The sequence below is a fragment of the Papaver somniferum genome, chromosome 9 (assembly GCF_003573695.1).
Source record: "Papaver somniferum cultivar HN1 chromosome 9, ASM357369v1, whole genome shotgun sequence".
NCBI lineage: Eukaryota > Viridiplantae > Streptophyta > Magnoliopsida > Ranunculales > Papaveraceae > Papaver > Papaver somniferum.
Genome location: NC_039366.1, coordinates 89,134,131 through 89,147,483, shown reverse-complemented (window position 1 = coordinate 89,147,483; position 13,353 = coordinate 89,134,131). Strand labels below are relative to the sequence as shown.

At 36.6% G+C, this 13,353-nt stretch overlaps 1 protein-coding gene across 1 annotated transcript; it reads right to left on the bottom strand.

The window, feature by feature from the left end:
* Nucleotides 1–10,749: 10,749 nt before the first annotated feature.
* On the bottom strand, nucleotides 10,750–12,603 carry LOC113310266 (aspartyl protease AED3-like). The gene is made up of 2 exons (XM_026558880.1): nucleotides 12,072–12,603; nucleotides 10,750–11,989 (listed from the first exon to the last, which is right to left on the bottom strand). The coding sequence occupies exons 1-2, from the start codon at nucleotides 12,549–12,551 to the stop codon at nucleotides 11,159–11,161; spliced, it is 1,311 nt and encodes a 436-aa protein (XP_026414665.1). The 5' UTR covers nucleotides 12,552–12,603; the 3' UTR covers nucleotides 10,750–11,158.
* Nucleotides 12,604–13,353: the final 750 nt, after the last annotated feature.

Genomic DNA, 13,353 nt, shown 5'->3' with positions numbered 1-13,353 from the left:
TTCAATTTATACTTATGTTCTACAAACCGTCCTTAACATAGTAGTGCAGCGGTATACCTCAAGAACGAGTGATGCTATATTCCAATATTGCAGATGTATCTATAATAGAACTTTCCGATATAGTTTTTGTAAGCACAACACAACCTACCCAATCTTTGAACTTAGCATCAATAATAGGAAAAGTACAGACAAGCAATGTGAGAAACAAAACAAGAAAATAGGAAAAGTGATGTGAAATGTGAAATGAAAATTCCATTTTTCTTTCATAGGCATGTGGAGAAACTGAAATCAATACATCAACTAAGACATAAACAATGTTGAGTAATTATGACTATCAAATGATCAGAATTTTTTGTTTTCATAAAATACGGACAACTATTGTTAACAATTAATATTTGCATTGAAGCAACAATTTTGTCTACAAAAAATTACACAAAATTTATAAGAAGCACCGTATATATCTATATAAGTAGCCGTAGAGCTCAATACACGCGTACATGAATATTTGCAGCATTAAATTCATCATACATGTATATACTCTTTTAATTATCTTTTTGCCTCATAATAATCCTCATTTTGGCTTTGGATAAAATTAATAGATCATGATCTAAAAAATCACCGGTTTCAATTTCTAACTCTAATCAACTAACACTAACTTTTTTTTATTTATTTATAATTTTAATCTCACTAACACTATAAATAAAACATATCTACGAAGTATGTATAAATAGAATACGGTTGCCACGGTGGGGAGGGCCGACCGAAGAAAAACGAAACAAGCTTGAAAAAGTGAAAGTATCACTTTTCCTAAAACGGAGGGAGTATGTCGTTTTATTAGTTGCAACGGAAAATTAGTTGATGCATAAACCAAATATGATTGCATAATATGTTGTGCATCCTTTGTGGTGGTTTGCATAATGACTATGCCTTCAATTTTTGAAAATTGTGCCTAAAAGGATAAACACCTCCAAATTTTTGGTAAAAACTTTAAATTTGATATTGTTGTTTGTACTCATTGTGTAGATCTCTTTAAAATCTTTCAACGAGATAAAATTTGTAAAATTCCAAGGCACGGATTTTTAGATATGTTATATGATATTTTGCTTGCCAATTATACCCCTGAAAAAATAGGATACATAAAGGGAGGGGCATTTTCAAAATTTTATGTGCCGCAGTTGAAATCCTTTTGTCAAATTGCACATTTGCGTTACTCTACAATTTACAAAAAAATGGTCATAAAAGGGACTCGTCCCTTCGGACCCTCAGGTCAGACGACCCAATTAGGAGGCGATTTAGACATCACATAACATATTTAGATAGAATCATGTTTTGAGGCATAGGAATTGATTATCATACCTAGGATGGGGTGATAAGGGTTGGTTTACGGGTAGCAAATTACTTAGATATCCTTGAATATTTTAAATCACAATTTTTTTTTAATTAGAAACCTAATTTGAAAACTTAAATTCATAAACTTAATTTCCACAAAATCAATTTTATTTTCCTCATCTTCTCTTCTCAGTGAAACTTATTCGTGAAATCCTGATTACAAATTTTCATCATCTTTGATTTATAAAACTTTGATCGTCGATTAAACACACCAATAAAATGATTTGCACGAAGAACCGTAATCATTTTAATCGTTCTTCGAATCCGCGAACTGAAGAAGGAGAAGAAGAAATCAAATCGAGTAAAGTTATGTACAAAGTATTTCCTATGAACCATGTCTTATTTTATAATGTTTGATTGACATATTAGGTTTAAATCGAAAAATCCAGGGTGTTATGGCATTAAAGAGTGAAATTTGGATAAAAATTGAAACGAATTATCAGCCAAATTCCCCACCCGTCTCCCTTTGCCAAATAGAGACTGAAAGAAGCTTCTATTTATAGGCCTTGGAGGCCCGTCTCCCTTTTCTTATTATGCTTAACGCCCTTTCTTAATCGAACTCGGTTAAGGCAAAATTGAGTATCTGCTAGAAATCCCGACAAGTTTGGCCGATAATTACACATGAAAATGATAGTCGAACTTCACTTTGTTAAAAAACACACTAAGTTTGGCTATTCGTTTTTTCATTCGAATCAGCCGAAGTTAAATTTTTCAGTTACAGAGTGAAGTTCCGAACCTATATTTTTTGAAAATATACCTAGGTTCGGGTGACAAGTTATCAACCAAACCGTTCATCTGGTCATTAGATCTAGGTTGTATAAATTCAATTTTTTGACATATTCAATTTATAAAAAAGACACTAAATCTTGTTTAGAAGTCTACCTTTGTATTAACAAATCTTAGCCGTTCTCAAAAGCCTATTTTCTTATTCTACTTCTTTAACAAACCCTAACCTAAATATCTCTAGAAAAAAATCCCTTTGAACACTATATAATCATCAACATTAACCACTAATCATTAACATTAACTACTAATCATTAATGTTAAATTCTAATTATTATCATTAACACTAATGCAATAAGGGCATTATTGTCATGATAAATATATGATGGATAAGGGGTTATTGATTTTATCACATAGTGAATCTATTTTGTCATTACCTTGTATGCCTCAAAAAATTTGAGATTGCTTCAAAACAAGGATTCTTTCGATAAGAACGATTTTTTGGGGACCATGGTTTTTTTGGGGGGACCATGGTCCTATTAGGCCACCTACCCTACAATGTTAAGGGATGTCCTAAAATCAGATGAGATTACTAATTTGGCCCTTACCCTAATTAAATTAACGCTAACCTAATAACTACATCTAACTTAATCAAAAGAAAAACCTAAAATATAATCCTAATCTAACCTAGCCGCACAAAAAAAAAAAAGTTTTGAGGAACTGTTCTCCTCTTCTTCTTTCCTCGTCCCCCATTCCAACATCATCTTCATCGATTAATCGTTGATTCATAAAATTTTCATCGTCGATTAATCAATCGACTATAAGAATGGTTCTTCGAAAGAAAACCAATAGACTCCCAGGAACAGGTCCCCCATTAGGACATCTAGCAAATCAGCCAAGTGATTTTGAGATTCATAAAGAAGTGGAAGAGCCAAGTGAATCCATAATCCAATATAATAGACGCAGTAAGAAGCCTGATTCTGCCATGAGACCGATTCGCAGGTATTTTCCAACAAACCCATACTTTTAATTTGATTTTGATTCGTTTAATTGAATATAAATCATCAAAATAGGGTTCGAATGGGAGTTACAGTGCGCTGTTCGGTTAGGACGAATTTCTAGAAAACCCTAGTTTGTTAACCGAACTTCCTGAAAGGAAGAACACGAAGAACAGTTCGGTTTTATAGGATTCAAAACCGGGTCACCGAACTGCCAGTTCGGTTAGTTCGCAAAAAAGCCTAAAACTTTTTTCTAACCGAACTTCACCAGTTTTGCAACAATTTTTTTTCCACTTGTAACCGAACTGTGCAATTTTGCCCGCTATTTTGAGTTTTTGTGTAACCGAACTGAGCTATCTTGTTCGGTTGGTTCGCATAATATTCTAAAACTATTTAGTAACCGAACTTTACCAAAAAAAAAAACAAATTTCAATATAACCGAACTATGCTATTTTGCCCTATATGTTGAGTTTCAATTTAACCGAACTTGTCCAACTATGTTGTGTTGCATACATGTGGAGTTCGGTTTATTCGCAAAAAACCTTGACAAACCGAACTCTTCAGTATTTGCACACATGTGGAGTTCGGTTTGATCGCAAAAAACCTTGACAAACCCAACTCTTTACTATTAGTGACCAATGTTGAGTTCGGTTTATTCGCAAAAGACCTTGACAAACCGAACTCTTCAGTATTTGCACACATGTGGAGTTCGGTGTGTTCGCAAAAAACCTATTCAAACCGAACCTTACGCTGAGAACCCTTATATTGCATCTGATTTAGTCAATCATTTATCGGTTAAGCTAATATATTTTGTTTTCTTGATTAGAGGAAAACAACCTTTACTGGAAGATCTGAGAACTCCCACGCCTCGAGGAAAAGTACATTGTGGTGCCGGTAAGCGTGGAACCAAAAATGCTAAGTATGGAGGTGGGTCATTACCGGGTGTTGTCATCCAAGATGGTGTCAACAGAGATAATGTTGACAACGTAAGCCAACAAGTTAATGAAGAGATTGTGGAAGAGATGGGCAGTCAAGAAAATAATCAAGGCGGAGAAGATGAACTAGCTCAAGGAGGAGGAAATGAGGGCGGCGATGATGAGAGTGAAAAAGATGAGGAAGACGGAGACAAGGATGAAGATAAGGATGATGATGGATCAGAGGAGGACTCGGATGAAGAGGAAGAAGAAGAGTAACAAACATACATAGTGGTAAAGAGACCTAGAAAGACGCCTAAAAAGCCTTGTGCTAGATATTCATACATTCCTCATAAGGATTTGTGTTTGCCGCCAAAGAATCCAACATATGGTACTCCAAGAGATGGAGGGGAGGTATTGATGGGCTACAAAAACTCATGGGCTACCAAGATCTTTGCGACAAAGGTGTGGTTCAATCTTAACCATCAAGATTTAGATTTCTCAGTCATTTTATTATATTTTGACATATATTTTTCTTTTCTATATGTATTAGTATATAAGATATGATGTTGTTTTTTTAGGATCATAAAAATGTTGTTCGTGTTTTGAAACGTCAAAAGAACAAGGTATGGAATATAGAAAATGAGTGTGATGAGGTCCGCTTGGCGGTATTTGATTGTGTACTATGGAACGGGATACAACATGCGCACCAAAAATTTGATGTTGTCACTGTTACTGCATTTGCCGAGAGAGCTTATCCATAAACGGATACCTTTTATCTACCTTTTGGTGAGATGGAAATAACTCCGGATGATTGTTTTAGAATCACAGCCCTACCAATTACAGGAACAAGTGTTCGAGATGGCTACGATCCCTTGATGAGTTATGAAGTTCTTGAAAAACTAGTCGAAAGGTGTCTAGGATGGAGGATAAAAAGGCACAATGTGAGTTTAGGCGAGCTAACAAAGAACCTAAGGAAGGTGATGAGTATAATGAGTTTGAGGAAGTGATAGACGCATTTATGTGTCTATTTTCATCTCTTTTGTATATTTTGTTAGTACCCATTTTTGCTTATTGTGGTGTTTTTATGTTTGTTTAGGTGTTTTTGGAGAAATACCCCTTGTGTAGAAAGAGTAGCTCAATAAGTAATGTTTTACACCCCGGAGAAATGCACTGAAAGGCACCCCAGAAATGCACCGGAAACGTCCCAGAAATGTACCGGAGGATCCCAGAAAAATTACTATTTCCACCCAAATTACTATCGGCACCCCTACTCTGGTAGGGGCAACCACATTTAAAAAATTCAAACAAAAGAAAGTGGCGGGAAAATTCTTTCCTTTACTGGCAGATTTTCAATTCGACATTTGAAGGTGTTTTAACGAGATTAAAGAGCTGAGACTTAATGGGTATATGTGATATGAGTATATGAAGATATTATGGTGGTTGGTATAGATCAAATTTGTCCAGAAAATCAATTCCCGATCAAAACAGAGAAAAGAATATCGTTTCATTTTTGGAAAGAAAATCACGTAAAAGATGTTGCATGTTTGTGTAGTTAAGCCCAGATATTCTCCTAGGATGCGTATCAATCAGTTTATGAAGATTTCCAAGACAATTAACGTACACAGAGGAAGAAATAAGAAATTATTCTCAAAAATATTTTTCTTCATTGTGAAGATTTTTGAGGAGTTATGGCGAGATTCAATGAGGCTTAGGTGTATAAATAGGTTTCTACTATCACAGGGAAGGGCTGTCGAGAGTTGGGAGGAGAGAAGGAACGCTGCAGAATCGAGAACCATGATTTCTCTCTGCTGCTGCTGCCGCCATTGATGAAGATGAAGAACACGAAGAACGGACTCGCAGCAGCAGTCGTTTATCAACAATGTCTAAGACGTACAATCGTGGGTCGTAGTTAGTCGTACAACAACAGTTATCATTTATCGTTCCTCTTGTAACAGCTGAACAGCGCCTTTGCAACAGTTATTTCTATTGCGATTTTTCTGTTCAATTGTTTTACACCTTTTCATCATTTGTAAACCACTTTTTGAGCAATAAATAATTATTTTGAGAGCATTTTTACTATGATGAGCTAAAACCCAACACTGGGACGACGGAGGAGGCCAAACTTCATACTTGGGGTAATTTCATTAATTCTTTTTAAGACTTTTGCATTAATTTAAAATTGAAATATGATTTGAATTAATTGGTTGTTATTTAATTTGATGATGTATGCTTGGCTTAGGTGTTTTGATACATCATGCTTAGGACTTACAATCAATGTTTTGAAAATCTACTTTGGCAAAATAAGAGTCCATATAATTTATGTTTTGAGCGATTATTGTTGAGAATAAATCATTGAGCCCTATGTTATGAAAATTGGCCGAATCATTAGTCCCAGTACCTCTCGCCCATTGTGACAAATATTGTGTATATATTTTTATTTTTAAATCTTTACAAGTCCGAGCAACGAACTTTTACTACCACTTTCAAGACTACAACAGGAAGACCGCACGTACAAGAAGAAGTTGAAAAAGATCAAGCTCAAAACCTTGTTTGATGAGTTTTCAGGGACGAAAGATTTGGTTGCTCAAGGAAAGTTGGTGATGACAGAGGAGAAGACTAAGCACCATGTGACTGCTTATTTTTTATATCAACTTGGAACCGTCTTCTTCCCTGAAACTTCAGGCCACGTGGTAAATGCTCATTAACTCCAGCTATTGGGCCTCTTGGATGAGGTGAACAACTACTCTTGGGGCATTGCGGTTCTTTCATTCGTTCAAGTGGAACTCAGAAAAGCTTCGAGGCTTAGGAGTCTATATTTTGGAGGCTTATACACCCTTGTTCAGGTACCCCGTTAAATTATCGTTTGTGTGTTTGAATATATAAGTGAATGAATGTGTATTGTTACTAATCATATTGCGAATGTATTATTTTTTGCCTCTTCTCATAGGTTTGGGTGTACGACCACTTCCCTAAACTGCAATTGTCTCATGCTCGCACTCCTTGGACTTATGGGAAGCCTACAGCTGGTAAATATGAATTTTTGAACTCACGGAAAAAGAATAAGGAAAAAAAGGTGTTGGAGTTGAGGCAGACATTGGATAAGTTAACAATTGAAGATGTGGTTTTCCATACTTACAGCATTGCATCAGATGAAGACGAGGAGGATGTTGATGTTATTAATTTCTCACCTGTTGCGGGTTATAATGGACCGTTGTTTCATCCTGGGGGTTGTATAATGTATAATCCTCGAAGAGTACTTAGACAACTTTCTTGTGTCCAAAGTGTCCCACAAGTGGAAAACTTCAACTTCAAGGTAAAGAAGGTCGTAACTAAGAACAACGAGAAGAATTTCATCCCAAATACGATCCTGCTCCATCAGTGGACCACTGGAAGAACTTTGGGGATTATCTTGTTCCAGTCGAAGAGTTACAAGATTCGTTTGATGAGCCAAATGCCGCTGACAATGGATATATGGAATGGTATGAACATTTTTCTCATCCTCGTGTAATAAACAGTGTCCAACAAGCCCGTGCTGATAAAGCAAAAGCGACGGCAATGGAGAAAGAGGCTCAGAAGATTATGAATCCTACCCCTATGTGTGGTGATGAGGCCTTGATCTTGTGGAATTTCGCGGTAAGATATTTACTCTTATTTTTGTTTTTCAAAATGTTATAAAGTATGGAAAAATAATAGTGACTTATGTTTTTGATGAGAAAAGGTGAAGGTAAGTGCTAAATTATTGAAGAAATTGATGGCAAAAATCCGGAGTGGAGAGCCGATGGACACTCGAGAACAAACATACCTCTACAACCAAATAACTAATGTTTTTAATCCCGACCTTGTCGATACAAGCCAGGTTGATCCAAGCCAGACCATGCCATTGAAAAGGAGTCTCCAACAAGGGGAAGGTTCAAGTCGGATGGTTCAACAACAAAGCAGTGGAGATGACACTCCTAGTGACGAAGGACGACCTAAAGCTCCTAAACGCAAGAGTAGAAAAGTTTCTCGTAGTAGTCGTGGTAAATGAGTGATTGCAACAATTAGTACTTTGTTTTCTTATGTTTGGAAGACTTTTTTTATTGCGGATTTGGTAGTTTGTTTCCTTATGTTTGGAAGACTTTTGTTTTGCGGATTTGGTAGTTTGTTTTCTTATGTTTGCTTCCAACATTTAGTTATATGGATTACTAAATGAATTTCATAATTTGGTTTTTAATTTCAAAGTTACAGTGTAATGTTCGGTTACCTGGTATTATTTCGCAGGTAACCGAACTCTATTGTTTGGTTACCTGCGAAATAATACCAGGTAACCGAACTATGGAGCTCAAAAATCAGTGAAATTTTTTATAAGTTCGGTTACCTGCAAAAAAATACCAGGTAACCGAACATTACACTGTAACTTTGAAATATTGTTGTTGCTTAGTTCGGTTAGTTGACCAAATCTGCGAAACAACCGAACTTTTAGACTGCCCTGTTCGGTTTTGTCTATGCATTTCCTATGTAACCGAACTCTGTATTTTGAAATTTGAATGACACAAATTTCAAGTAACGGCTATTTTTCTTGCCGTTATACACCTCTTTGGTTATAAGTATGTGTCTCATAGTTAACATTTTGTCTCAAAATCTTCTAAAAATGGCAGCTAATAATGCTAAATTTACTCTAGATGAAGATCTCTCTCTTTGCAGAAACTACAAACTATACTATCCAAAGAGGGGTGAAAAACGAAGAATGAATGGTATTATGAGGAGTGAGCCTTGCGGCCATTGCATGCCCTTCAAGATCATCCGGACGAGGGTGGTTATGACGACCTACCACCTTATTCATAGCTAGAAACCATTTCGTCGTTAATTTGCTCTTGCTAAATACTAGCTTGAACGGACATTTGATTTTCTTTGAGCACGTTGTGTTCTTCCTCGTCGTCTTTCCTTTATACTCATAAACCTTCCTCTTGTGACTAACATCAGGATCTCCACTTCTCTCACAAACCATTTCAAAACGAGTGTTGCTTTCTTTTCCATTCAAAACTAAGACGCAATTGACTCTCTTGGCATGTTCTCTAGCCCAATTCTTCGCATCAATAGGTAAGTCAAATACCAACTCATTCACATAGTGAGTATATGTATCTTCGAACAACATACCAATCGGAGAAGGCTGATCATGCATTGGTATAGGTTGTGATTCCATCTACAAGAAATGTAACAACATCAATGCAATCACAAATAAGTTCGGTCACATAATAATTTTATCGGGAAAAACGAACTCGTTGTTCGGTTGGTTAAGCAAGTTGCAAAGCAACCGAACAAATAAAAGGAACCGAGTTCGGTAACATGTGAATTTTATCGCAACAACCGAACTAATAAAAGGAACAGAGTTCGGTTACTTTGTATTTTATGTAGATAACCGAACTAGACACTGGAACTTCAGATTTTTTTTGTTTGTTAAGTTCGATTGGTTATGTTGTTAGGTTCAAGTTTGCGGAACAACCGAACTTATTAAACATAGTTCGGTTAGATAGTTGGTACATGCAGTTTGTGAACCAACAAAACTGTATACACTTAGTTAAACTTTATTTTTACGTAAAGTTCGGTTAGTTGCGAACCAACCGAACATAACACTGCATCTCAGAACTTCCATTAATATGGAGTTCGGTAACCTGCGTGTTTGGATAAAGTAACCGAACTACATCTTCAAATGAGTTCGGTTACTTATTCATCTCACAAGGCAACCAGACTACATCTTCAGAACAGTTCGGTTACATGTTCTTCATATAATGTAACCGAACTTTGCAAAATCCAGTTCAAAAATTTACATTTTTGGGGAAGTTTTTGCCAATTCAACATACATTATCTAAGTTTGGAGCATACCTGTTCACCCAAATACTCTTCCTCCGGTTGTGGTTGATAAAATCCATCATTTTCATCTTGAGTTTCATTTTGGGGAAGAATACAATCACCATCTAAGAAATAAGTCAAATCCGGATCATTTTGAAGATTAACAAATATTCTAGGAGAGGATAGAGATGAAGAATCAGATGAGTTTTCATCACTTGAATACTCAAAGGGGATGAATTGGATTTTTTTTTTATTTTCCATGTTTTTCTCCTTCATCTTCTCTAACTCCACTCTCACAATAATTCTACTCAACTAATAATAAACCCATCTTTTAATTTAATCTCACTAATTGTTTTTAACTAAATCATTTCACTAATCATAACCTAAATTAATTAAGAGGGTAGATTAGACATTAAATAAATAACTAGATATGGGGTGACCTAAAATTAATTCTAATGTCTTTATCCAAAATAAAACCATGGTCCTCCCAAAAAAACCATGATCCCCAAAAAATCGTTCTTAGCTGTTCTTCGATAAGGACTTCAGAATTCTTACATAAAAAGCCCAACCTTGATAAGCCCATGACTGAACCAAACCAAAATTTGTAAAGGAGAAACAAACCCACTGCTAATTATGGGAGATCGACTTGACTTCTTTGTGTTGAATCGTCAATAGCAGTCAAGCTTATAAGCAAAATTACTCTAGCTACATTGAAAGTAACATTTTCACAGTATAGAATCCGAAGTCTCTCCATTACTCTGTATCTCAACTAGTACCGAATCTACCAATATACTCCATCTTAAACCCTAATAAAACCATAATAAAGTCCGGTCAGTGCTCACAGCAATGATCCCTCCAGGCCTCCTCGTGGAAAAGATTTTCTACCCCAGTGAAAAAACATATCATTACATTACTAGAGAAAGAGTAAAGTAGAAGATAGAGTGAGAAAAACAGATCTAGAAAGCGCGATGAGAGACAAACAACGCAATCAATATCTCTGACCACTTTTCAATGCACAAACAGATAACCAACTCGTGATATCATTATGCGCAGACAGCACAGTAGCAGTAGTAGTACTACAACATGAAAATATTAAACACTTCACACCGCTATTCTCATAGGCCCCTTGCTTGGATGATTAATTAGGCTCGATGTTTGCATCAAAATGACCCACAAAATCCAAAAGCGACCAAATTAAGAGATACAAAACAAAGACTCGTAGATGATACATAAACCCAATAACAACACTAGTTATTTGTGATGATTTTTGTCTTCTGACTGAATTCATGTGATTTCTCTGAATCAGGTACAGGTTTCACGAGAAACCCCAAGCCTGGAATTTGGCAGATCAAACAAAACCCGATGGTTTTGTTGTTGCAAATTAGCTATCACATTCAGACCTGAGTTCACATTATCTGGAGCAGCGGCCATAGCTAGGCAAGTAGTACCTCCAGCAGTACTGTGAAGTAAGATATTGTCAAGCGGCAAAGTCACATTCATCCCGCTAAATTGAAGTGTTATCGTTGGTGCAACAATGGGTTGTGTGTAACAAGTATCAAATCCACCCAACGATGAAACATTGGCTTTAATTCTCCTTCTGAATTCATTTCTTACTGCCTCATAAGCCGGGGTAACTAACCGTGTATAAACTGTCCCTGAATCGAAAATTGTTCCGGCACCGGTTGTGGGGTTGAAGGCTAATGCACTTGGTGGGATATCAACTACTTTACTTCCAACTCTAATTGATAACAAGTTAACGTAATAGAGAGATGACCGTCTTGGGTTCTTTAGAAGTGGGGTGTACTTCATTTTTTTGGGTTGAGCTACTGGTCCTAACCTTAGGGAACCGGAGAAGTTCGGTGATTTGAAACTTGGTAGACAGTATGAGAATGTCGATTTGTAGAGACTTTGGGACTGGGATAGGAGAGATAAGGGTCCTCTTCCTAGGCCAAGTAATCCTTGTGGAGGGACAGAGCTGCCTGTTACATTTCCTAGACAAGCAAACGCGAAGTTTGGGATAAGGTCTCTTGCTAATTGAACTGAGTCTTGTGTGAGGTTTGCTGAGAAAGTTGAAACACCATAAGTCTGATTGAAAGTACAGACTGATGATCCACCACATGTTGGGTTTCGAACCTGCAAAATCAACGGAGCACAAGTTAGTTTCAGGTCATTGAAAAATGAGTTTAGAATTATTATGTATCAATAATGTGTGTACCTGCTTGCATTCTGCAGATCCGCAACCAAGAGTTTTGTAAGAAGTGGATTTGGTAGAATCAAAGAGCTTAGAAGAGCATCCTGAACAGCCATTACAGGGTACCCAAGCTTCATCATTACTAGTATCCATGGCCATCAGCATTGTTTGAGCTGGTGTGCCAATGTTAACTCGAACAATGTAAGTAGGACTCTGGATAATCTGTCTGGCAGATGCAATCGGAACATCAGATCTTCTTGCAACAAGGCTGGAAAGATATTGAAGACGATTTTCGTCTTTGCGAGCCATATCAAACACAGTTTCTTCCCATGAAAGTGATTTCGATGGTTTGAATGGTGAGCATTTGCCGTAGATATGCATGACTTTCAGGGTTGTACCATGGTCTGGTAAGTTACAGACATGGTTATCGGAATAAGCTTGAGATGGGTAGAACGAAAGTAGGGCTAGTAAGGAACAAAGGAGAAGTAGAGTGGGTGGTGACATCTTGACGGATAAGGAGATTAAGTATCTTGATGTGTTTTTGAGTTATGGAAACTGAGAGTGGTGAATTGTGTTTATATATAGTGGAAGTAGATGCTAGCTAACAAAATGGTAATGCACCCTGGGCCCCACGATTTTCCCCTAAACTGCTCAGACTCGAGAGTAAAGGAAAGATTTCAAAGAGGAGAGAGATACAGTCCCAAAAGTGAAAGGTGCAAATTACATTAGGAGAGGGTGTATGAAACCAGAAGTGTTTCTACTCCTAATTATCTAGGAGTAGGAGTAGAAGTTAATACCAGAAGTTAAAAGTAAAAAAATATTTATATTTCATTAAAAGTACATCTTTTTTTTTTACTTCTAAAAGCCCAAAAACAACTTCTCATATTGTGTTTGAATATCCTCGAGAAAAGGTTAGTAAAGGCGGTTCATGTGGAACTTATTATGAATTCTTTTTATTCCGCCAGGTGGATATGCAAAGTAAATTTTTCATTATGGTAAAAATGTTCAGCGGTTGATGAAGAAGCGCACGGTTTATATAAATTAAATTTGCTGGTGGTAAGACAAAGTCCGTGCGGTGGAAGTTTGGTTGTTGGCAACCCGCCGACGGCTACTTTGCTTAGTGACGCCGCCAACGGCTACTTTGTTATAGTAAAAAAACAGCTACAATTTTACCACTATAAATTATCACTACTTTCAAACACTCCACTCACACTAAAATCCAATTCTCTTGGATTTCCTCTACTAAATCTCTTCTTATATTTACTCTAGTGATTCAAATTTTTAAGTGAAATGTCTCAAAAAGCTA

Coding starts and splice junctions, on each gene's coding strand:
- LOC113310266 (XM_026558880.1), bottom strand. CDS start 12,551: ATGTCACCACCCACTCTACTTCTCCTTTGTTCCTTACTAGCCCTACTT. Junction 11,990..12,071: donor GATCTGCAGAATGCAAGCAG/GTACACACATTA, acceptor TTGATTTTGCAG/GTTCGAAACCCAACATGTGG.